Genomic DNA, 22,475 nt, shown 5'->3' with positions numbered 1-22,475 from the left:
TTGATGCAAGAACACTGCAAACTTGAGTTAATAAAACTCACTTTTCAGAGTTTGATAAAGGAAATGTTATATTTTCAACAAGAAACCACCCTCTTCACTGTCTCTACATATTCAATAGGAGATGAGGGGTCCTTTTCTGTACATAGATGTCGAATATTTTTATGCCTTCTCTCTGGATTTGGCCTGGGAATAAACACACAAATTTCAGTTTATGGATCATCCAGAAACCGGAGTGGAACTCCATCTGAAAAAAATGTCATTTTCCAGCTTAAAGATCGACATTTTAAGTAGGATTAGAGTCAAATTGATCCGTTCTATTATCGTTGGAGTTAGCACGGGTTCTAGCATCAGAGTCGACCTCATCGTTCTCATGAGCATCGCTAGATGAATCGAGAACGCCACCCATGTCTTCTGAGGTTTCTGAACCGTCGTCATTAGGACCTTCCTCTAACATTCCTGTCACTACCTCCAGCATCAAATTTGGAAACATAACATTACTAGGTCCTATAAGCTCAAAATTGTGCTCTGGTCTATGTTGCTGATTGAACCGACCGGGACGCTTCGAACATGTATTATAGCAATCGCCACAGAGGTCGAAACCTATTTTCTCATAACAATCCTTGCACTTGTATCTATCACCAACGATTGGACACATCTGCAGTGAACAATAAGAGTAATATCACTCACTAGCCAAGTGATCTAATTTGGCAATGAAATTCTGAACTGTAAAGTAGTTTAAATATCAAGACCCATTTTTGTCAGGCATATTAGCTATGGGGTTACATGAGACTTCCTGTTCAACACTATATATAAATATATTCATCAAGTTGGCAGAGTATAAAAAGCAACTATTTTATTAGGCATAATGAATAAGAGAACTTTTCTTTTTAATTTTTCATTGAAATGATAGACAGACCAGAAACAAAGTCGTCCCAACACGAGTTTGCAAAAAGACACTCCAATTTGAGTCATTAACAAAAGAAGACCAACAAAATGAATTTGAAGTCAACACTAAGCAACACGATGAAACTAGTCAAGTCAAAAACTTGCATCCTCTTTCCTTTTCATTAAAACGTCTATTGTTACCTCCAAGCCAAAGACCCCAAGTAAAGATTTCATTACACTCATCCACAACATTTTTTAAAGAGCAACTGAAAATCCATAGGTGAAAAAATGCAACATTTCAAAGGGTGGGAGGAGGAGAAAGAAACAGGGTGGGAGGAGGAGAAAGAAACAAGGGACAACCTAGCTGGCTCCTAATTTTCTTTACAAAGCCGAGCTAATGTGAGTAACGTTTATACTAGGAGGGGTAAAAAAGGAAGAAGTACAACTAGTAGCAAGTTCGCCTATGTTACATAGAGAGGGAACGTGAATAGGGAGGGTAGTTATCATTTTGGGTAAGGACCAAGAATGAGGAGAGTTAAAGCCATCTCGAGCGGCTGAGAATTTTGTATGGTGATTTTCACCAAGTTTGTTATTTCCATATTTGAATACAATCTTGGATACTTAACATATTAATCACTCCATTACAAACAGTCCAAGAAAAGAAGTTTTACTTTGCTTAGACACCTTGGCTTTCCATAAAGCTGAAGCGACCTCCTCATGCAAACTGACTTTTTTACCAACCAGTTTAGGAAAGAATGATTCAACTGAAATGGCCTGAAGAGTGAAGATTCCTAGTTCTCCTACCATCCCCCAGTTCAACCGTACACCACTTAGGAGTTCTAGAATACCTTCAAAATCATTCAGCTTCCCATTCTGTCGTTTTCTTCTAGGCTTCTAGCCATCAGATTCTACCCAACTTGCGTCCTCACACACTTTGATGACCGTACAATTTTCTAAAGGGGTAATTTCAAAAGAATCCAACTCCACTCATCAAAGGTTGGGTCCGACCCATCTATCTTGCCAAAAATAATCGATGTTCCATTACCAACAGATGGATGGAGAATTTCCAATAACATGCCTCAGTTTAGCAATATGGCTTCAACTGTTTCCTTATCTTCTTTCTTTAGGTATGTAAGTTAGCTATGGCTGCTTGCTTTTTATAGTACAACAAATGTGGGGGATGGGAGATTGTACCTCCGATCTCTAGGGATGAAGCAAGATGTCTTAACCACTGAACTATGCTCATGTTGGTAGGTAAGGCTGTTTTAGTTAAGAGTAAGATTGACCAACATTTATAGCCGAAAAATTTTCCAGTTACCAAGCTTTCTTAGCACCCACACCACCCTCTTGGGATTATCCTCCAATGGCTCATCCAAGACACAGGGAGTTCACTTTGAGTCATCCCAACTCATCAGCCAACTTTGTAACTTCACTTGTTGCCATGTTTATGAAACACGTTAGGGATATTTCCTGATTAATTTTGAGGCCCGAGATCTATCCAAATAGTTTCAACATACTAAACAAGTTATCTATATCTTGGTTCAATCCTTCTCACAAAATAAAATGGTATCGTCCAAAAACTGAAGGGAAGAGATATACATCCTATCATTTCCAACTTGAAATCCTTCCAGGAGTCCCTGATCAATGGAATTCAATGTCTATTTATCTCCAAATAATGGCAGACAACTGCTAAACGTTGTAAATCCCAGTCAGAAAATTTAGTTGTGCACAATAAACCAGCAAGTCTCCATACAGAATGTCCTCAGCCTCATTTAAGATGGATGGGATTAAACATTTTCGTTTAAACCAATATATTTAAAATTGTGAGGCAAACTAAAGCACAATAGTGCTCCGAAGCTCAAGCACTTTAGTTGTGACAAGCACAATTGAAAAATGTAAATAAATCTTAGACAGTTTTTAAGAGATTAATGAGAAAAATTAAACATTTTATAGAAGTATGATTGATTTATGTATAAAAATAATTAAAAACGAAAAGAAAAAAAGGAATGAGTCAAGGTGCATTGGAACATGTGTGCAAACATACAGAGAAGTGTGTGCCTCAATACACCTTGCTTCAAAGAAGCGAGGCGTCCTTACCATGCTTCTCCAAAAGCAACATTTTTAAAACAGTGGTTTGACTCATAAGTTCAGCAACAAAGATCCAGGAGACAGTACGAGAGGAATGTTGGTAATACAATGAAATTACCCCACAAGAATCGCATCCAGCTCCATAATGCACTTTAGAAGCAACTTCACCCGATCTTGAAAGATCTTCACCCTTCTTGCCCCTTTCATCGGAACCTGAAAGCAAATAACAAACTCAACACCAAAATAATAATACACAGACTATTTTTGTATTAGTGGAATGACACAATGAATAATTCACTACATTATTGAGCACACATATGTCATCAAGCATTATAAGTACATTTCTACCTAATCCAAAGTATTGCAGAAAAAAAATTGTAATAACACCACATTTTCAAATTCTTATGTGTATAGAATATGGTTTCCTGAAACTACCAATAGGAAAGAGATGAATACGGTATGAATAGTAGTTGAATAACTCTTCTAAGTTCTATCAATAAAATGGACCTAAAAACACAGGTAAACCGAACAAAGCAAACTGCATCATTTCAAAGATTTTACAGAAAAACCAAAAATTCTAAATGGTCCAATGATTTCTGAAAATGGAAATAAATAAATAAAAATGAATAAGAGTATCAAATTAAACAAGGTCTTCAGTCAAGTGTCTACTAAATGCTGCACGTGCACAAGCAATTGTTTAGATGAAAATTGTATAAACACAACAGACGTGACCTGAGATGAACATGTTAATGCAGTATTGTCGTTGTTAAAGATATACATGGAGCTACAATAAGAAAATTTTATTAAGATATGGGCAAGCAATAGTCAGTGTTGCGGAGTCTAGCATGCATTGGATAAAACGAGCTATACAAACATACTTCTTGAGGTCCAAAGATGTTCAAAATGATTCACAAAGCAATTTTCCCACAACATCTCTAACAAATACATAGTTTGGACAGCTAAACTTCCTAATCCAAACAAATTAAGCACAAACAAAAGTTCAAAAACTATATGAACTAGAAATTAAGAAAGAAAAAGAAGGAAATAAGAATGAAATGAACAGCACTACAAGCACAAGGAATAGATTACTCCAGGATCACAACTGCCATAACACTAAAGACGATAAATTAGGCAAGCGTAGATACACGTACAAGAAGTTGGACTCTCACGCTTAAAAATATTGGCTAGTTTAAGCTGAACAGAGTCTCTTCTGAGGCTATACTCTTCAGGAAATTGTTCCTTCAAAAACTGATCCAGCATTAGACAGACATTTGGAAATCCACTTGGTTGCAAACATTCGCAAACTTGACACTTGAGTGTCTCAACTTGCAAGTTGATACAACTCTCACAAAGTGCTGTAAACATAAAAATAAGTCAGTTAAATTACGGTTTGGTCGAACAAGCCTAAACTTTTAAAAGGGTTTAAGTTTAATAGATTCTTGTACTTTCAATTTTGGAGTTTAATAGGTCCCTGAACTTTAAAAAGTGTCTAATAAGTTAGTGATCTTTAGATACAAAATTGAAAGTTATGTACTTATTAGATATAAAATTAAAATACCAAAAACCTATTAGGCACAATAGTAAAAGTTTTGAGATCTATGAGACACACCATTGAAAGTTCAAGGATCAACTTATAACTTACCTAATAAGTTTAGTTGCTTTTGGCACTAAAGTCAAGATATTTTGGGAATGGTATTAAAGTTGAAATTGCTCTTCCTTTAAAAAGAGTTTAAATTTTAGGTTAAATTATACCTTTGGCCCTCGAACTTCCAAGCTTGTGTTTATTTAATCTTTATATTCTAAAAAGCCTCTAATAGTTCCTAAACTTTTTCCGTTTAATCTCAACATTCTAAAATAATTCTAGTAAGTCCTAAATTTTCAATTTTGTATTTAATAGATACTATTACTTAATTAGGTTGGGTTTTCATCCTAAGTTGTTTTCGAGACTTTAAAAGTAAGGAAATAAGAGAAACTAAAAATAAAGGAAAAAAATTAGCTCAAGTTATTGGTGAAAAATTGGTGGAAGAAGACCCCCTTTGATAATTTTTTTTAGATAAGAAACATTTTTGTATTGAAAAAGAAGGTACAGACTAAAGCCTAGGGTAGAGAAAACCCCACCAAAAACTGAACAACAATCTAACCAACCGTATTCCAATTGTGCATAAACATGGAAAGGTCGTAGTTACAAAAGAATTTACTGTAATTGATACACCACCAAGAGGCCGTGTGCTGTACAGTCCTACAAAAAATCTCCAAAGTAGAAGGCTTATCTTCAAAAACGCGAGAATTCCTTTCAAGCTAAAAATTCCAAAGAAGAGCTCTTGAAGCACATCTCCAAACATAAGTAGTCTTTCTTAGGAAGATCCCAACCAAATAGAACCTCATTCATCCAATCATCAATCTTTTTTGGAAAGCAGATAGAGATATCAAAAGTTTCTAAGTGGAAAAGCCAACTCTTGGTCGCAAAAGGACAGTGAAGAAACAAATGGTCTAAATCTTCACTATGCATCAGACAAAGGGAACACACCGATGGGGATAACACCCAATTTTTGCACTTTCTCTGTAATTTCTCTTGGGTGTTAAGGCTTCTATGAGCAAGAGACCAAAGAAAAATTTTGATCTTCTTCGGGCTTGAACCATATAGCCGAGATGAGGGGAGATCGTAAAAAGATCTACATTCCACCATCTTCAGAAAACCGACATTTTCCTTCAAGGGACCACACGACCCGATCTTCTCCCTCCCCCAATCTCACCACGTCGATAACTTGTATCATCCCCATCCAACTTTCGACCTCCCAATCGAAAAGGCCTCTACGCAGACCAAGAGCCCAATCATTCTCGTGTACGTTCCAGCAATCCAAGACTGTTGCCTCCTTCTTAGTAGAAAGATTGAACATAATTGGGAACATTTTCTGTAGAGGTTCATTCCCAATCCAAGTGTCTGACCAAAATTTGATCCGGCTCCCTTTACTCACCTTGAATGCAAGAAATTTGGAGAAAAAAGAGCTGTTTTTAAAAATGTTGAACCACGGTCTTCCTTTGGGACAGCCTTTTGGGGGAAGGGTATTCCACCCATGAGAATCTTCCCCATAGATACTAACAATCACCTTCCTCCATAACGCATTACTTTCTTGTGTGAATCTCCAAAGCCATCAGAAGTAAACTATTGTTTTTCTGGTGAAGAGCCCCTATTTTGAGACCTCCAAATTGCATTGGAAGTGCAGTCTTCTCCCAACTCACAAGGTGAGTAGGGCCACTATTTCCTCCCCCTTTCCAAAAGAAATCTCGAGTCAGCTTCTCAATTTCATTAACAGCCTTCGAAGGAGCTTTTAAAACCGAGAAGTAGAGGGGAAGACTTGTGATCACAGATTGTGCAAGAGTAAGTTTACCACCTTTTGAGAGGAAAAGGTTCTTCCATTTATCGATCTTCTGTTCAACTTTGTCAATCAGGGGATCCCGAAAAACTTTTTTCTTATAGTTGCCCCCCAAAGGGATTCCCAAATAAGAAAAAGGGAGCCTTTCCACTTTGCAACCCAGTCTCGTAGCCTTTTCTTGGAGCAAATACTCTTAGACATGGATACCTATAATGGCAGTTTTTGTTAAATTCAGAGACAGCCCCGACGCATTGAGGAAAATATCTAAGATCATCCACCAAGTATCCAACTTGCCTAGCTCGTTTGGGCACAAAATCATTGTGTCATCGGCATATTGTAAATGAGAGACTTCCACCTCCTGTCTACCAACGCCAAAACCTTTAATCAGCCTTTTTTTACTGCAAAAATGGACCATTATTCTAAAATAATCACCAACTAAAGTAAAAAGGAAAGCGGAGAGAGGATCTCCTTGTCTTAAACCTCTTTTGGCGAAAATTTTCCCACGGGGGCGGCCGTTTGATAATTGTAGATGATGAAAAAGTAACAAAACTTTTGAAATTCCGTCATTTGAGATATAGAAAAAACTTGGGCAGCTCTTCCACACGAAAAGGGAGGTCTTGGCATCGGTTCGTTGGCTGAGAGGAATAAGGCTTTACTGATAAAATGGCTTTGGCGATTTACGACGGAGAGAGTTTTTGGGGTAAAGTCATAGCAGCTATTTATGGAGAGGAGCCCTTTGGCTGGTTGCCTAAGCTTGCTAAAGGTTCTTCTGTTGGGAGACCTTGGATTGATATTCAAGGATTGTGCAGGGACTTCACTAAGCTCTCCTTCTTCAAAGTCTCTTCTGGAAGTTCTGTGCATTTTTGGGACGATTCTTGGATTGATAGTGTTCCCCTTGCAGCCTCCTTTCCGGACATCTACACACTTTAGAGTTCTTCAATAGCAGAGTGTTGGTCGACTGATTCTTCAACCTGGGATTTGGGTTTTAGAAGGAATCTTTTTTAAAGGGAGATTTACAGATGGGGGATTTTTTCCGAAAAGATTGCAGGGGTGGTCATTGGGCAAGGCAGAGACAGGTTGTGGTGGAAAGCAGATAATTCTGGGATGTTGTTGGTAAGATCCATGTTTTTGGCCCTGACTTGTCCTTCTCCTAAATTAAGCTCGGCCATGGCAAATCATATTCGGCATTTCAAAGTTCCAAAGAAAGTTAAGTTTTTCCTTTGGAACCTTTTTTACAGAAGTCTTAATACGGCAGATAAGTTGCACAGGAGATGTCCTACATGGGTTCTCTCCCCTTCGATCTGTGGCATGTGTTTAAGGGATGAAGAAGTGGTGGACCATCTCTTCCATCACTATTCCTATTCCTATGCTACAAAAGCTTGGTCTTTTATTGTTTCTCAACTGGATCTTTCCTTCTGTCTTCCTAGGAGAATTGAATGTTTTATCACCGAGGTTTTTGGGGGATCTATGCTCAAAGGAAAAGCTAGTGATTTATGGAATTGTGCTGCTCGAGCTCTTCTTTGGCTTTTATGGAAAGAGAGGAATAGCCGTATTTTTTAGAACATTTCGACCTTGGTGGATTCTTTTTGTGTGAATATAAAACATGTTGCTTCGTGGTGGATTATTTCCCACAAGAAGTTTTTTTTGTAATTATAGCCTCCAACTTATTCTACAAAATTGGAAAGCTTTGATTGTATAGTTCTTAGGGGAGGGTTTTATCTACCCTCTGCCTTTAGGCGGTCTCCTTTTGGGTGTTTTCCCTCTTTCAATACACTTTTTTTTTATCTTTCTTATAAATTTTAAAGAAAAAAAAAAGATAAAGAAAAAACTTTTCAAATTCTAACAATTAAATTTATAATTTACCAATAATTGGTAATTAATTGTAAGTGCCATATTTTGTGAACACAAAATTTTATAGGAGGACAAAATGATCCAAATAATTTTTTTTCAAAGATAGTAGCTTGTTAGTACATTATAGATATAGATAGATAGCAACCCTGTCATTTAAATGTTAAAGTAACGGCTAGGCAAATTTGATAGTTCAAAATTAACGTACAAAGTTCTGATATACACAACCTTAAAAGTTCAAGGGCCTATCAAATAAAAGGACTAAATAGACCCAACTCTGAAAATTCGAAAACCAAACTTATAGATTAACTTTCATTATAGTTGACGATAAAATAGCATGCAACCCGACACAGAGATAGAGAGAGATTATATATACCATGGCCACAATTAAGAACCACAGGTCGGAAGAGCAATTGGGTGCATGCACGACATAGCAAGTCAGCAACTGAAACCTTCTCATGGTTTTGCGTCTTTTGACCATAAGGACTGACAACTGCAGAATTTTCTTCTAATATGCGTTCAGCAACAACTTTGTCATTATTGGTATTTGTCTTCAGCTCGCCATTAGCAGAATCTTCTGAATGTTCCACTTTTTTACCAGCTTGTGAGTCACATGCAAGGGCATCAAATTGCGGAGAGAAGTAGCCCATTATCTTTTCCTCTTCTGGAAATGGAATAATTTTAAATGGATTAAACAAACTAAAAGGTTAGAATAAGTCAACCAAAAAAACTCAAATAAAAATCAACAATGAATAATTATTCATTTGCTAAAAAAACATAAAAGATCATTATCATTTCTTAGTTTTTTTTTAACGAGAAACAAACTTTTCATTCATAATATGAAAAGGAAGAAAAAAGTTTAACCATACAAGCTCCCAAAGAAAGCGAAAAAATGAAGAAAAACAACCAAACATGGAAACCAAAATACAAAGTAATAGACAAGATCTGAGGAGGAAAAGACTGCCTACTGAGGATACCAAAACAAACGCTTAACACAAACTGACCGCCAGAACAAATAAGTAAAGAATCTGAAACCTCCTTCCATAAAGAAAAGACGAGAAAACTAAAATATCTCTATTAATATTCATGGGGTTCCATCTCAAAACCAATTGGCAAGGAGAGGAGTAGCTCATCTCAAACCCACGTAAGATCCCTTATAGTGGTGTATAATTTGCAGAGGAGCTTCGAAAGATCTAGATCACATTCTATGGTCCTGTTAGTTTGCACGGGATTTATGGGATCTTTTTTTATTATTACTTCGAGGTGTTGGCTCATAATAGGGATTGTCAGGCAATGATGGAGGAGGTATTATTGTACCCCTTTCAAGATAGTGGTAGCTTCTTGTGGCAAGCTTGTTTCCTTGCTAATGTGTGGAGAATTTGGTTGGAGAGGAACAATAGAATTTCTAGGGGTGGAGAGATCCAGGGAATATGTTTGGGAGTTTTATTAGGTTTAATACTTCCTTGTGGGGATCAGTTTCTAAGAGTTTTTGTAATTATCAATTAGGTGTTTTTCTTTTGGACTGGAGCCATTCTGTAGAGATTATTCTCTGGTCAGACTGTTTTTTATGCCCTTGTATATTTTTCCATTTTTCTCCATGAAAGTTGGGTTTCTTATCTAAAAAAAATAAAAAATAAAAAAATTGTATGATCTTGTTTCCATCTTCCAAGAAACTAAATCAGTCGTTTGAGTCAGCATTGATTCATGCCCTCCATAGAGCAAATAGAGCCTCTTCACCAATTATGATTCATTTTTGCACTCTGAAAACCATTTCACTTCATCTCGAATATGATAAAGGATATAAGAGCATGTATAATTCACCAATTGCAAATCATGACATTAGTTCACGCTTTCTGTTATGTATAAGAGCATGTATAATTCACCAATTGGAAATCATGACATTAGTTCACGCTTTCTGTTATGTATAAGATCACGTAAGGCAACATGTTTGATGAATAAATGCTTGAACTTGTAAATACAGCATACAATATAAAGCTCACCTAGTATTTGATTTTCCCTTTTCTTATATGCCACGGGAAAAATCTTCAGGATCAACAGGTGAAGCATCTCACAGATGGTTGGAAAATGATAATATGGATGCCTACAAATTGGACAGTGGGACTCACGAAAACCACTCATGGATTTGTGCACACACCAAAAACATGAAATATGACCACAAGCTGGAACAGAAAGAAACCAAAAGTTAACAAAAAGATGGCACCTCCCATAAACATTTAGGGTCAGCATCTAACTATACTCACAGAGCACTATGGGCTTGTGAAGAAGATCCCTGCAATTCATAACCAACTTAAATTAGCCACATGTAAGAAGGAACTGATGATGAAGACAAATAATGGTAACAAGGCTAAATATATGTTTTAGTCCTAATGTTTGGAATATTTTTTTCATTTTTTTTTTTTACAAGAAACAAAACCTTTCATTGAAATAATGAAAAAAAACAAAATGTTCAAAGATACAAACTCCTAGAAGAAGCAAGGAAAGAAAAGAGAAAAGAGTATAAAGGCATTCAAAATATTAGATATCCTATAAATGATTAAATATACCACCACCCATCAGCTCATATTAGAGATTTAATCACGTTTAAGATCGTATCGGAGTAGGAGGTCATGTGGTCAAAACCCTATGTTGTCATTTCCTCCCCATTTAATATTGATCTCCACTTGTTGAGCCTTGTGCAAATATCCAAGCACACAAGCTAAGAAGCACCGACACTTCATTTTGTGTGAGCCATTCTCAATTTCATTCTTAGTAATTCTTAGAGGTTTTTAATTTCTATCCAAATAATTATTTCATTCTCAATTTCTGTGAGCCATCATTATTCACCTTAAAGGATGGACTCGATGGAGAGGGGAAAAAAACCTTAAATAGCAGCAAGGTAATGTGAAATAGAATTTGCAATACAGTATAAGGTGCCAAACCAACATCTTTCCTTCAAATAAAATCTTGGAATTAACCCTAGTAAACATCAGTTGATATAGGAAAAACTGGCTCTCAGTGCAACCTTCATTTCTGCAATTGTATTTCTAGACTAACCAATGTTTCAGTTTCACTTTCATCTATCACAGCTTTTTCTACAGTTTTCATTTCACCCTTAAAAACACTCTCAAGATGTCCTGCTCCAGTAGATTCATATTTCTTATTTGGCCACAGTTTCACTTTCATCTATCACAGCTTTTTCTTCAGTTTTCATTTCACCCTTAAAAACACTCTCAAGATGTCCTGCTCGAGTAGATTCATATTTCTTATTTGGCCAAATCAAATCAAAGAAACTCTCCAAAAGAAGCTGCCTAACATGCTCCTTCATCCTTTTATACGTGTTTTGTGTGCTGTCAATTGCGAAGACCAAGTGCATTTGTTCCTCTTTTGTCCTCATGCATCAGTTTGTTGGGATCTCTGCTTTCATATGTTCAATTTAGCTTGGGTAAAGGACAAGTCAGTATCTTCATCAACTTTTCAGCTGCTATTTGGTCCTTTCTTTTCTCCTAAAGCAAGTCTTCTTTAGGTAAACAGTCTTAAAGCACTTATTTCCGAGTTGTGATTTGAGCGTAATCAAAGGACTTTCGAAGGGAAAAGCCGCTCAGCTTTCGAATGCTTCAGTATAGCTAAGTTTAAAGCCTCACAATGGTGTGCTCTCTCCAATCTCTATGCAAATTATTCTCCTAGCATGATTTGTTCTAATTGGGAGGCTTTTTTGTATAATTTTTAAGCTTCCTTTCATTCTTTGTACTAAGTTTGATTTGTTTGTATCTTTATTTTTATTTTTCTTTTTTCTTCTTCCTCCCCCTTCATTTCACCCTTTTGGGGGTTTGTATCTTTGAACAATTTTTGTTCCTTTTCATTTATCAATGAAAAGTTTGTTTCTTGTTAAAAAAAAAAAAACTTTTGGCTAAATGGATTTGGAGATATATTACTGAAGAAAACGTGCTATGGAAAAGACTCACCAATGCAAAATACTGGAAATCAACTGTTGATTTTTGGCCCTTGATTAAACCACAGCGATTCAAATGTCCTTGGACACAAATTGTGAAATACATCGATCTGGTCAAGGATAGACGCATTTGCAGAATTGGCAGAGGCACTAGAGTCAGTTTTTGGCATGACAGATGGGTTCCCAGTATGATGCAGCACCTCACAAGGTTTTTTTAAGAAATGATTCAATGCCTTTTCATTAAAAGGCTGAAACCTATTTATAGAGGTTTCAAGCTTAAGAATTACATGAGTAACTATTGTTACTGTGCAGTAAAAGTAAAGTTACTAAAATAAAAGCTATAACAGTAACTAATAATCGAGAAAAGCTATGAAGAGCTACTTAACTACATCAATTTTCCCGACCCCAAAATGAAACTCGTCCTCGAGTTGAAAAGTAGTGGAGTTAGAAGGCGGTGAACAATCCGCAAACTAGAAACTCGCTTCTTCTTGTGGTTCAAAAATACTCCAATCGAAAATGTCTTTTTTAACTCATCAAAAAAACGATAAAGTGACCAAATTGAATTAAATCCCAAGAAATTTTGATGCAATAATTTGTTGAGACAAAAGTGTTCCAAATTATCAACATTCTTTTCCTCGGGATCCTTCGGAAAACTACCCACTTTCTTCTTCTTGTATTTACATTCTTGAAGTCTACTTGGAAGGAAGAGCTTTCTTGCATTTTCTTGTAGCCGATGTTCTTAAGTTCAATTGGAGAATCTTCATCTCCTTCATCAAAATAATCAGCAAAACTCAAAAGAAATTCATCCTCTATGTTATTTGAACTTATCCAAGGGAGTTTTCTTTGGAAAAAATCAGAAGCCAGTAAAAGATTCTCCCTCTTCATTGGTTCATCTTGACAATTCTTGTGAAATTCTTGACCCAAACATCTCAATAAAGATTCTTGTTGATTCTTTTGCCCGTTAACATATTGCATTTCCACTTCAAAGAACGATGTAGCCAAAGAAATAGTAGAATCATCATCTGTTCCTATCAATTCTTCATCAACCTCTTCTTCCCCATCAAAATAATTGTCAAACTTAAGAAAAAACTCATCCTCTTGTTCAATTGCCACAACCTGAGAAGAGTTTTGGATTCCACAATTTCTGAAATCAACATCGAAGGCAGCAACTTGAGGCAAAATTGAGTTACCTCTTGCATCCTCTGAAATTTTTGTTGGTCTTATGAAATCATTTGAAGTGTCTTCACTCTTTTGGTGGCAAAATCTTCCCATCTTGGTTAAGGTATCACTTGGGGTTTTTTCTCTAGTTGGGAGTTTTGTAAAAGAAGAAAGAAAAATTTCATGGCTGTTGTTTGGAGTTTGGTGGCAAAATACCTTAGTCTTGTATGAAACTAATTTGTTAAAATTCGTACAAACTCCAACATTGTTGCTTGAACCTTCTTGATACCTTCTTGGTGTACAAACTCCAAGATTTTGGTTGAAGTCTTGTCGGACAGCTCTCAGTTCTTGGAGCATTCTTGGTTCAAGAACATAATTTTGGTACCTTCTAGGCTGCACAAGGTGCTGTTCTTGGAGGTTTCTTGGTCTCCGATTGACTTCTTGGACTCTTCTTGGTGGTGTATGGTACCTCTCCGGTAGGTAATTAGTCCTTTGATCCTCCATCCACATTTCTTGATCCAATCTTGTAGAATTTTGAGGAGTTCTAACCGTAGCTTGCTGTACACTCATTGCTTCGAGCTTGTCATGGATGATCTCCAAAATTTGTTTAATCTCGCCGACATCCTGCTGGATGGTTTTCACCTCTCCTTCAACCGACAGCAAGCGTGCGGTTGATGATCGTGGCGAGAGAATGGAGGCTTGCTCCACTTCTTTGTTGACGAGAGAAGAGTCACCAATGTTGATCGACTTCTTTCCCGCCGTACAACTCAGAAAATCGGGATGCTCTGATACCAATTTGATGCAGCACCTCAAAAGGTTTTTTTAAGAAATGATTCAATGCCCTTTCATTAAAAGGCTGAAACCTATTTATAGAGGTTTCAAGCTTAAGAATTACGTGAGTAACTATTGTTACTGTGCAGTAAAAGTAAAGCTACTAAAATAAAAGCTATAACAGTAACTAATAATCGAGAAAAGCTATGAAGAGCTACTTAACCACATCACAGTACCTCTTTATCAATTGAATAGTCGAGGCTTTACTTTCTAGCTTCCTCTAAGACAGTTACAGCCAAATATAATTGGCCCCCACTTTCCCTATCCTGGGATTAGATTCCATAGATGTTTACAAGATGAAGTCACTGATTGGTTCTCTCTCTCCCACAAGCTCTCACGGGTGGGTCACTTCGAATACCTTGCATGACACATGGACTTGGCAAGACGGACCCCACAAATGTCTTCCCAGTTAAATCCTCTGCTAAGGAGCTCACTCACCTAAATAAGGATCAAAACGCAGCACTCTACAGCAAGATTTGCAGGGATAAATATCACGACAAGGCTAAATTCTCCTTTTGGGAGCTAAGCCACCATAGTATCGGTACTGAAAATGTATTACAAAGAAAATAAGGCTCCCCTCCTTAGCCATATCCTCAAGTTGCTGCATGATGTGCCTGAGAAGTTTCGAATCACAGGGTCACTATTTCGCCTACAAATTCTGGACTTGTCTCTTATCATCTTATTGCTGGCAAATTCCCTTAACAAACAACATCCAACTCATGCTTCCAGTTCTCTTAGTGGGCCACGGCCATCCATTGAAAAAAAGATAAGGAGACTCTATGGGTTCAATTGGTCATATTGTGCTTATGGACGGAAAGAAACAATCAATTCTTATCATTTGCGTTTGCCAAGCTCGGTCCTCCAGCCATGGAAATCAGCAAGCAACTAAATCATCAAACCAGGGTAGCTATTGTGCACCATAGGAGTCAGGAGACAAACGATGATTCTAATTTCCAACCTCACCGATAGAACATAAAAACAAAACGGGACACACACATACACATATCCAAACCTTAGAATACGAAACTTCACACAAGAGAAATTACAATTACAAAAACTTTTGAAATAAACGACTGCAACTGCAAGTATTCCAAGAAAGAGAGAGAACCGACAAGCAGACGCAGCAGAGAAATGCGTGAGGAACGTCGTTGCAGTCGACGTCGTCCAGCAACTGATCATCCGCCATTGAGGAGCTTGTGGAGAAGGTGAGGGAGATGAATCTTCGGCAAAATTGGGACGAAAATCGGAAGAGAGAGAAGATAGGGCGGTGGAGAGAGAGAAACATGTAATTAATAACAGAAGATAATCAAATGGAAATGGCGACCTGTACTTACTCTCTACGGAAAACTAACCAAAATCAAAATCTGTAATGCTTCCTTTCCTTTCCTGTCCAATGCCAAAGATGATTTGATTGATTGGTATTATCAACCCAAGGGCCAAGAACAAGAACAATCCCTTTTTTTTTTTTCCTTTTTTGACATTGACATTGCTTAAAACAATACTAATACTAATGGTAATTATTAATTTATTAATAATAATAAGGTCAAATTTCAAGGTTTTTTGTTTTTCTTTTTTTGTCAATTAAAAAAAATGGTCGATCACTCGATTGGTTATCTATGTGTCAACTTTTAGACAATAATGGTGAATTAGGAAGGTTTAAATAGATATCCATGAAAATTTCAAAACCTTAATTTCATGAAAATGTGAATATATGGATATTTTATAAAATGTTGAAAAATAAAAGATTGGTAAGAAATATTTACGCTAGTAAATAAATATTTCATATTTTTAAATAAGTTGAAAATGATTGTGTATATAGTAACATTTTGTTGATATTTTTCATAAATTGTGTTTTTTTTTAATAATATGAAAATGTTGATTTACCGTTTATGTAAATGTCGAGAAAATTTAATATCCTGCCTAAGAGACTAATTGGGTTTAATTTAAAATTATATATTTTAATCGCTGCGACCGACCTTCGGAGCTCGACTAAAGGTGACTAAAGGTGGCATGTAAGCTAGATCTAGCCTTCTCTGGCTATAATTAAGTATAATAATTGCGATTCTAAATATTTTTTTTCTATAATAAAATATAATAATTGTATTAAAAAAATTAGCCATCAATCATAAAATTTATTATTATTAGTTCTTTAATATAATATCAAATAATACAAATATCGATTGAACCCATGGGAAATTCTTGTTAGTAGTTTTTTTTTTTTTTTTTCTCTCCTCTCTCTTAGGCCTAATTCTTCGTCTAAAATTTAGGGACTTGAGTTAAAATCCTCGAAAAACTATATATTCATAGAAATCACAAATCAGATTTCCATATGCAAAGGGTTCCGACTTCCAAGTTCATATTTGGTAAACGACTCCACCCAAAGTTCTTCAAGTACCATTAATAGAATGGAACTTGATTTAAATCGCATGGTTTCTTAACTTTTAAACCCATGAGATACATCCCTCTCCTCCGCAAACGTATAAAATTAAAATGAATCACTAGCCCTGTGATAGGGTTGCATGCCCATACTTCTGCATCACTCTTTTTGTTGCCAGTGCTGCTGCTTCGCTTGCTCGCAGGGTCCCCGTTGCCATGATCGCCGCAAATTCTCGGCCGATTTCTTCCTGCACTTTGCTACGAGCATCCCCGAGCGGGTCAGCAGTCCCATTTGTATTCAATGGTCCTGCAGGTGTTGACTTCTTAAGTGGCTTGGCATCATCTTCCTTTTTACCTGATGGACTACGGCTGGACTCAGACTTTGCTTCGACAACCACCTGAGTCGTAGAGGTAGGTGACGACCCTGATGACGATCTAGGGATGCTAGCTGTTGGAGCTGGCTGAACCGCTGAAGCAGGATGGAACTGTGGTGCCATCGGAACCGCACCTGCCTTCAATGTAGTTTCCAGATTCTGAATCATGGGCACTGGAGCAGAAATGATATGTGTTAAGCGAATACAAAAAAACGACCCAATTGAAAAAAATGAAAGCGTGGTTACTAGTTACTTACTAATGAGGGCACCCATAGGACTGCTCATAACTGCATTAGGGAGGTCAAGAATGTAATCAGGAATGGTTGCACCAACCAAAAACTGTGCAACTTCATTACTGAAGTTGTTGCAATTATGTGAGAGCAAACTATAGGTTTCGGCTGTATAGCGAGGGCCGATTTCCTGCAAGTACATCTCAAAAACATCTTTGGGAACGTGCGTCGTTCCTAGATCTATCACCCGCATCGGTTTTCCATATGGAGTACTTCCAGCGGGATCATGTTGAATACCTCCTCCAAAATAATATTCGTTGCCATACACAACAATTCCTGTGTGCCTATTTATCATATACCAAAAAAAGCAATTGAAAATTTGACCACATCTTTCAAAGTCAATTGTCCAATCAGAACCCTCTCGATCCAAAAGTGGGAGAGTTTTCTAGATTTTTGCAATTTAAATTTCTATCAATTATCAAATGAGGCTTGTATAATAATAAAGTGCCAAAGGAGTAAACTGTGTTATTCGCATGCATTACAGCAAACCGCAGAAGGTTCACAGCTCATTAGAATTGAGATTTGGAAATAAATCAACAATGTTCAAGATGTAGGAAAATTTAGTTTCTAATCCCAGATCTTCAATACGAAAAGTGTCGAATACATTCGTGATCAACGTAACAGAATTGCTTTGAAATGTAGTGCAACCAAACAAAAATGCTTTTTAGAACACTCTTAAGAAAACATAACCAAACGCATAATTAAAAGAGTTTATATGAAAAACCCTTAAGATACTTTCTAAATTCACATTTGTCCTACTGCCAGATTTTTGTGTACTAATATCAAAGTTATAGTAGTTAGAAACAAAAGAGAACAAGAACCAGGATTCGTGTATGTTCATAATTGTCCAAAGATAATAAAGAATAAAGATAATTGAATAACGTGGTAGCAAAAAGCTATATAAAATATGCTCTAAAATTATTAAAAGAAACCCATACTAGAGCTTGTCAATATTCAGCAAAAATATCCAACTTCGCTAACTATTGGAAAGATAGGTTAGGTATTTTGTAAGTACTAATTCATCAGCAAGCATCATTACAAACATTTAGCAGAAAACATTAATGATAGAACCAGAATTATAAATAGGCTACAATATTTTGTCTGCTAACCATGATGGGGTAACGGCTTACCATATGGCCTCGATTGGTCTCCCAAGGAATGCCGTGGAAAGCTGTCGCGCTAGACCTTGGCTCAAATCATAAACATTCAAGGTGACCTTGTGACCCTCCTGCCACACATTCCACAATTTCAAGCAAATATAAACGAATCAGCTTCAAGACGGAGCCAGGAATTTATATAAGGAATGACAAATTTTTACATTCCAACTTGTATATCTTCCAATTCCAGAAACTAAAGGCAAACTAGAGGAAAAAACTTTAAAATCTTAATATTCGTATACATTTTCTATTAGAATCTAAGGCAAACTACTTCTTGGCTCCGCCCAAGAAAGAAATGTGGGAAGGAGTTCAAACATTATCAAGCCTTGGAGGAAAAAAAAAACCTTACCTCAGCCATGACTCAAAGTTTGATAAACAGTAATTATCCTTATTTGCTCAGGAAGCAGATCACCGACAATAAGAAACCGATGACCTACGGAAATCACAACAAAAACGGTAAGATTTCAGTATCAGGAGAAAGAAAACGCACATCAACACCATCTCGTCGAGTAAACAGCCAAATAAAAACAAATCACAACACACAAATAGATCGCGCATGATAGAATAGTTCAAAGAAATCGACGCATCGAGACAGATCTCCCCCGACACATTATCAAGACATCGAAAAACTGAAAAATATCGTCCATGTCACAGGCTTCCTCCAAAATACAGCGCAAATACAAGAAAAAGGTCCGCATTGCAATCTACCAAACAATAATGTTCTAAAGAATCCCATCGTCGAAAATTTCAATTCCCTCACAAACTCCAGGATTCTAAATTAATTGAAAATTTACAGATAATTCCAAAAAAATTAAGAGGAGAAAAAAAACGAATTCGAAATCAAGAGGTGGAATGCAAGAAAAGAACAAAGAAAATTCATCCGAAAGAGAGGAGACGAACCCGAAGAAGGTGTAGCGGGGAAAGCCGGCGCGTCTGTTCTTGGCTGGAGAACAAGTAAATGTAGAACGTAGAATGGAAATTGTTAAGCGAATCGAATTTATTAGTAAATAAATTGGCCCTTGGAATTGTCTATGACTTTCTAGAATCTACCATTCCACCAATCACTTTTTTTTTCTTTATTAACTTTCTTTCTTGATATGAAAGCCTTTGAAAAGTCCACTATATTCTTCTATACTTTTTTTGTGTTTGAAATATTCTTTTAATAACATTTTAAAATGTGCTTTGTTCAATTAAAAAATAAAAAATAAAGTTTAAATTTCATTTTCGCCCAAATTTTCAAAAATGTCTAATTTTCTTTGGTTTATCGAACTCACCACACCACATGTTGGTTGATGTCATGCTCAAGTTGGTGGATAAAAAAAAATTTTAATTCAAAGATTAGATATAAATAAATATTTTGAAAATTTACAGATCAAAATAAGATTTAAACAGATTTTAAATTTAGGCTCAACGTGTAATTTTTCTTTTTTTTGCCCTCAACTATTAAGTTATTTTTTGGTCCTTAAAATTTTTAAAATATCTATTTTAGTTATTAGATTTTTTTTAATAAAATTACTTTCATCTCTAAACTGTTTGAAATATTTATTTTAATCCCTAAACTTTAAAAAAATAATTATTTTAATCATAATTATTGTGTAAGAGATGGACAATGTGTCTTTCGATCCTGTGTATTAACATGGCAATATATTTTTAATAGTTTTTTATTATCTAAAAAGAGAGTTTATCTTCTTGAAATTGTGTACGTATTAATTTGAAAATATAGTGACTTTGGAAATATTTAAAGTATATGGATGTGACGGGTTAAATAGGGCATTGATCAATTAGACTAATAAATACCAATTTAAACATAGCTTTAAGATATAAAATAATTTTATGCTATATCTAGGGATTTAAATCCCGAATTAAGTCTCTTTGAAAAAAAAAAAAACAAAGTCCCTTTCAAAAAAAAAATTATAATAATATCTACATTTTTTAAGCCGTAGAGTTGGGTTTTCTCTCATCCCAAAGAATGAGTTTTTTCAAAGAAGAGCGAAAAAAGTAGCAAGGGGTGGCTAGTAGCCGACTCCCCTCCTCTCTTTCTCCTCCCCGTGAAGGGTGTGTGTTTTCACTCAGTCCTCTGGCTGAGCTTTTTTCAGAGGACGTTCCTCTCTACTTTGTTACAGTTTTTCTGTGATTTTTTTCAAGTAGTAAGTAGCATGGACTAAGATATTATAGGGATCTATCTTGCTATTGTAGAGGCGACTTTTGAAGAGGATCCTTCTTTCCTACTAGTTTCTATGATGGCGGGCAATGGTGAGATGTTGGAGATCTCCCCGTTGGATGCTGATAATGTTGTTGCGGTTGACAAAATCAAACTCATAACATTGTTGTGTATGGTCCATAGTTTCGTCACCGAGGTGTTTTGAAGAGTTATCAAGCACAAAATTGGAGAGGGTTAATGCCTACGATCTCTTGGGATGATTATTCACTTTCGTTGCATTCTGGTTCAGAGAACTTCTATGGTTCAGAGGCAAAGATAAATAATGAGCAGAAGGTGGGTGACAACGGAGGTGCAGTAGCAGTTGGCTAAAACACCATTTTGGAATCTGTGGAGGCTATCAATATTAATTGTATTGAGATCCGTGACCAACATGATTTTGGGAATTTGCCTAATCTTTCTTTACCTATCATGGTGTAGAATAATGCAACTTTGGAGACAATTATTTCCCTTCAAATCATAAATAAGAATGCCATAATTGACAAAATCTCTCAATTAATTGATGAATCTCCCTCGAAATCATTAAATGGGGTTGAAAATGTTGTGACTTTGGAGAAAGTGTTTAGTGAGCTGAAATTTGTTCATATTCCTAGTTTTTTGAACAGACAATTTGTTTTATTGATGAATCTCCCTTGAAATCATTAAATGGGGTTGAAAATGTTGTGACTTTGGAGAAAGTGTTTAGTGAGCTAAAATTTGTTCATATTCCTAGTTCTTTGAAGAGACAATCTGTTTTATTGGCCAAGTATAATAATCGTTTATCTATCTTTTGGGGCAGTTGTTATGTGGCTCATATTTATAGTTCGTTGTCACCACTTTTCTGATGTAACTTTTAGTGGTTCTGTTTCATGTTTCTTTGATAAAAAAAAAAAAAAGTCTCTCGGAAAGAAACGATGAAGTAATGCCTTAGTAGTTGTGGCTAAAAGTTAATGAAATTGTGTCATGATTTCATGGCTTTAATTGAAAATTACGTGGTGTCCCTTTGTTGTTTGTTATTTTTAGGGGTGTACATTGGTTGGATTGGATCAGATTAAAGGGATTTTTTGGACCAACCCGACTTTTCGGGTTGAACATTTATTCAACTCGATAGAATAGAATCATATGGGTACCTCAACCCAACTCAACCCTTAAATTTTCAGGTCAGGTCGGGTTGGATTATCGGGTTTGAAAGAAGTGAAACCTAGACGTGAAAAAAGATGTGACACCGAGATCTAATGAAAAACAAGCAGTGAAATGCAAATCTAAAAAAAATATGTAAAACCCAAATCTTAAAAAAAAAAAAAAATAGTGAAACCTAGATTTGAAAATATGAACCCATATCTTGAAAAAAAAAAATTGAAACTCATATATGATTGTTTTTTCAAAAAAAGTAAAACCTAGATCTAGACTTAACCATGTATGTGCCGAGAAACACATAGGAATTAGCAATTTCTAAGATGCATAGATGACGATCATGGTGTTTGGATACATTTATTTCCTTTTAATAAATCCTAGCCATTTTTGATCAATGCCACCCATGATGGCTGTTACTTGTTAGTTTTATTATTATTTTTTTTAAATCAAAGGAATTGCATTAATTAAGAAATGCCTCATATAGGCTAGAGCAGTAAACGGGCCCAATCAAATGTTGGCACAGAAAGAACACCCAGCATTCAATAGCATGCTATGATCTGAAGAAACAGCTTACTTGGCCAAAATATGCGTCACTTTATTTAAAGATCTTTTGACACGGGCAAATTTGACTTCCATGAAGGAGAGAATAAGCCCTCAAATCTCTGCGATCAAAACTCCCACTTCATCAAGTCTCTCAAAATTCGATGAAAGAAGCTTCCCCGCTTCCAGACAATCGGACAACAGAAGAATGTTGTTGAAACCCGACCGATGTGCGAGGTGCAGAGCTTCAATAATGGCGAATAACTCAGCATGC

The 22,475-nt window shown here is 36.1% G+C and overlaps 2 protein-coding genes across 10 annotated transcripts; both read right to left on the bottom strand.

Annotated features, from left to right (window-relative positions):
* Positions 1-15,601, bottom strand: PRT1 (proteolysis 1). 9 transcript variants are annotated; one of them, XM_022292418.2, is made up of 8 exons: positions 15,486-15,601; positions 15,246-15,353; positions 10,457-10,485; positions 10,196-10,375; positions 8,572-8,859; positions 4,125-4,328; positions 3,092-3,186; positions 1-655 (listed from the first exon to the last, which is right to left on the bottom strand). In XM_022292418.2, the coding sequence occupies exons 2-8, from the start codon at positions 15,317-15,319 to the stop codon at positions 284-286; spliced, it is 1,242 nt and encodes a 413-aa protein (XP_022148110.2). In that variant the 5' UTR covers positions 15,320-15,353; positions 15,486-15,601; the 3' UTR covers positions 1-283. The 9 variants fall into 9 exon arrangements, 8 of the variants coding, with proteins under 8 accessions (XP_022148110.2, XP_087973296.1, XP_087973297.1 ...); XM_088117170.1 differs by lacking the exon at positions 15,246-15,353 and having other exon boundaries at positions 15,468-15,580; XM_088117171.1 differs by lacking the exon at positions 15,246-15,353 and having other exon boundaries at positions 15,486-15,576.
* Positions 15,602-16,409: 808 nt separating this feature from the next.
* Positions 16,410-19,384, bottom strand: LOC111020707 (uncharacterized). Its single transcript, XM_022297448.2, has 5 exons — positions 19,231-19,384; positions 18,680-18,763; positions 18,304-18,401; positions 17,141-17,457; positions 16,410-17,056 (listed from the first exon to the last, which is right to left on the bottom strand). The coding sequence occupies exons 2-5, from the start codon at positions 18,686-18,688 to the stop codon at positions 16,632-16,634; spliced, it is 849 nt and encodes a 282-aa protein (XP_022153140.2). The 5' UTR covers positions 18,689-18,763; positions 19,231-19,384; the 3' UTR covers positions 16,410-16,631.
* Positions 19,385-22,475: the final 3,091 nt, after the last annotated feature.

The sequence above is a fragment of the Momordica charantia genome (assembly GCF_013281855.1).
Source record: "Momordica charantia cultivar OHB3-1 chromosome 9 unlocalized genomic scaffold, Mcharantia_2.0 BLBB01000009.1, whole genome shotgun sequence".
NCBI classification, from domain to species: domain Eukaryota; kingdom Viridiplantae; phylum Streptophyta; class Magnoliopsida; order Cucurbitales; family Cucurbitaceae; genus Momordica; species Momordica charantia.
This window is presented reverse-complemented; position numbering and strand designations above follow the sequence as displayed.

What these genes read in the sequence shown, in the direction of transcription:
- PRT1 (XM_022292401.2), bottom strand. Translation starts at nt 15,418, where the DNA reads ATGTTTCTCTCTCTCCACCGCCCTATCTTCTCTCTCTTCCGATTTTCG. An exon ending in TTTCTCTGCTGCGTCTGCTT is followed by an intron (nt 10,486 to 15,245) that starts GTCGGTTCTCTC and finishes TATGAATTGCAG; the next exon opens with GGATCTTCTTCACAAGCCCA. An exon ending in GGTTCTTAATTGTGGCCATG is followed by an intron (nt 4,329 to 8,571) that starts GTATATATAATC and finishes TTATGTTTACAG; the next exon opens with CACTTTGTGAGAGTTGTATC.
- LOC111020707 (XM_022297448.2), bottom strand. An exon ending in AGACCAATCGAGGCCATATG is followed by an intron (nt 17,458 to 18,303) that starts GTAAGCCGTTAC and finishes TATGATAAATAG; the next exon opens with GCACACAGGAATTGTTGTGT. An exon ending in TCCTATGGGTGCCCTCATTA is followed by an intron (nt 17,057 to 17,140) that starts GTAAGTAACTAG and finishes TTTCTGCTCCAG; the next exon opens with TGCCCATGATTCAGAATCTG.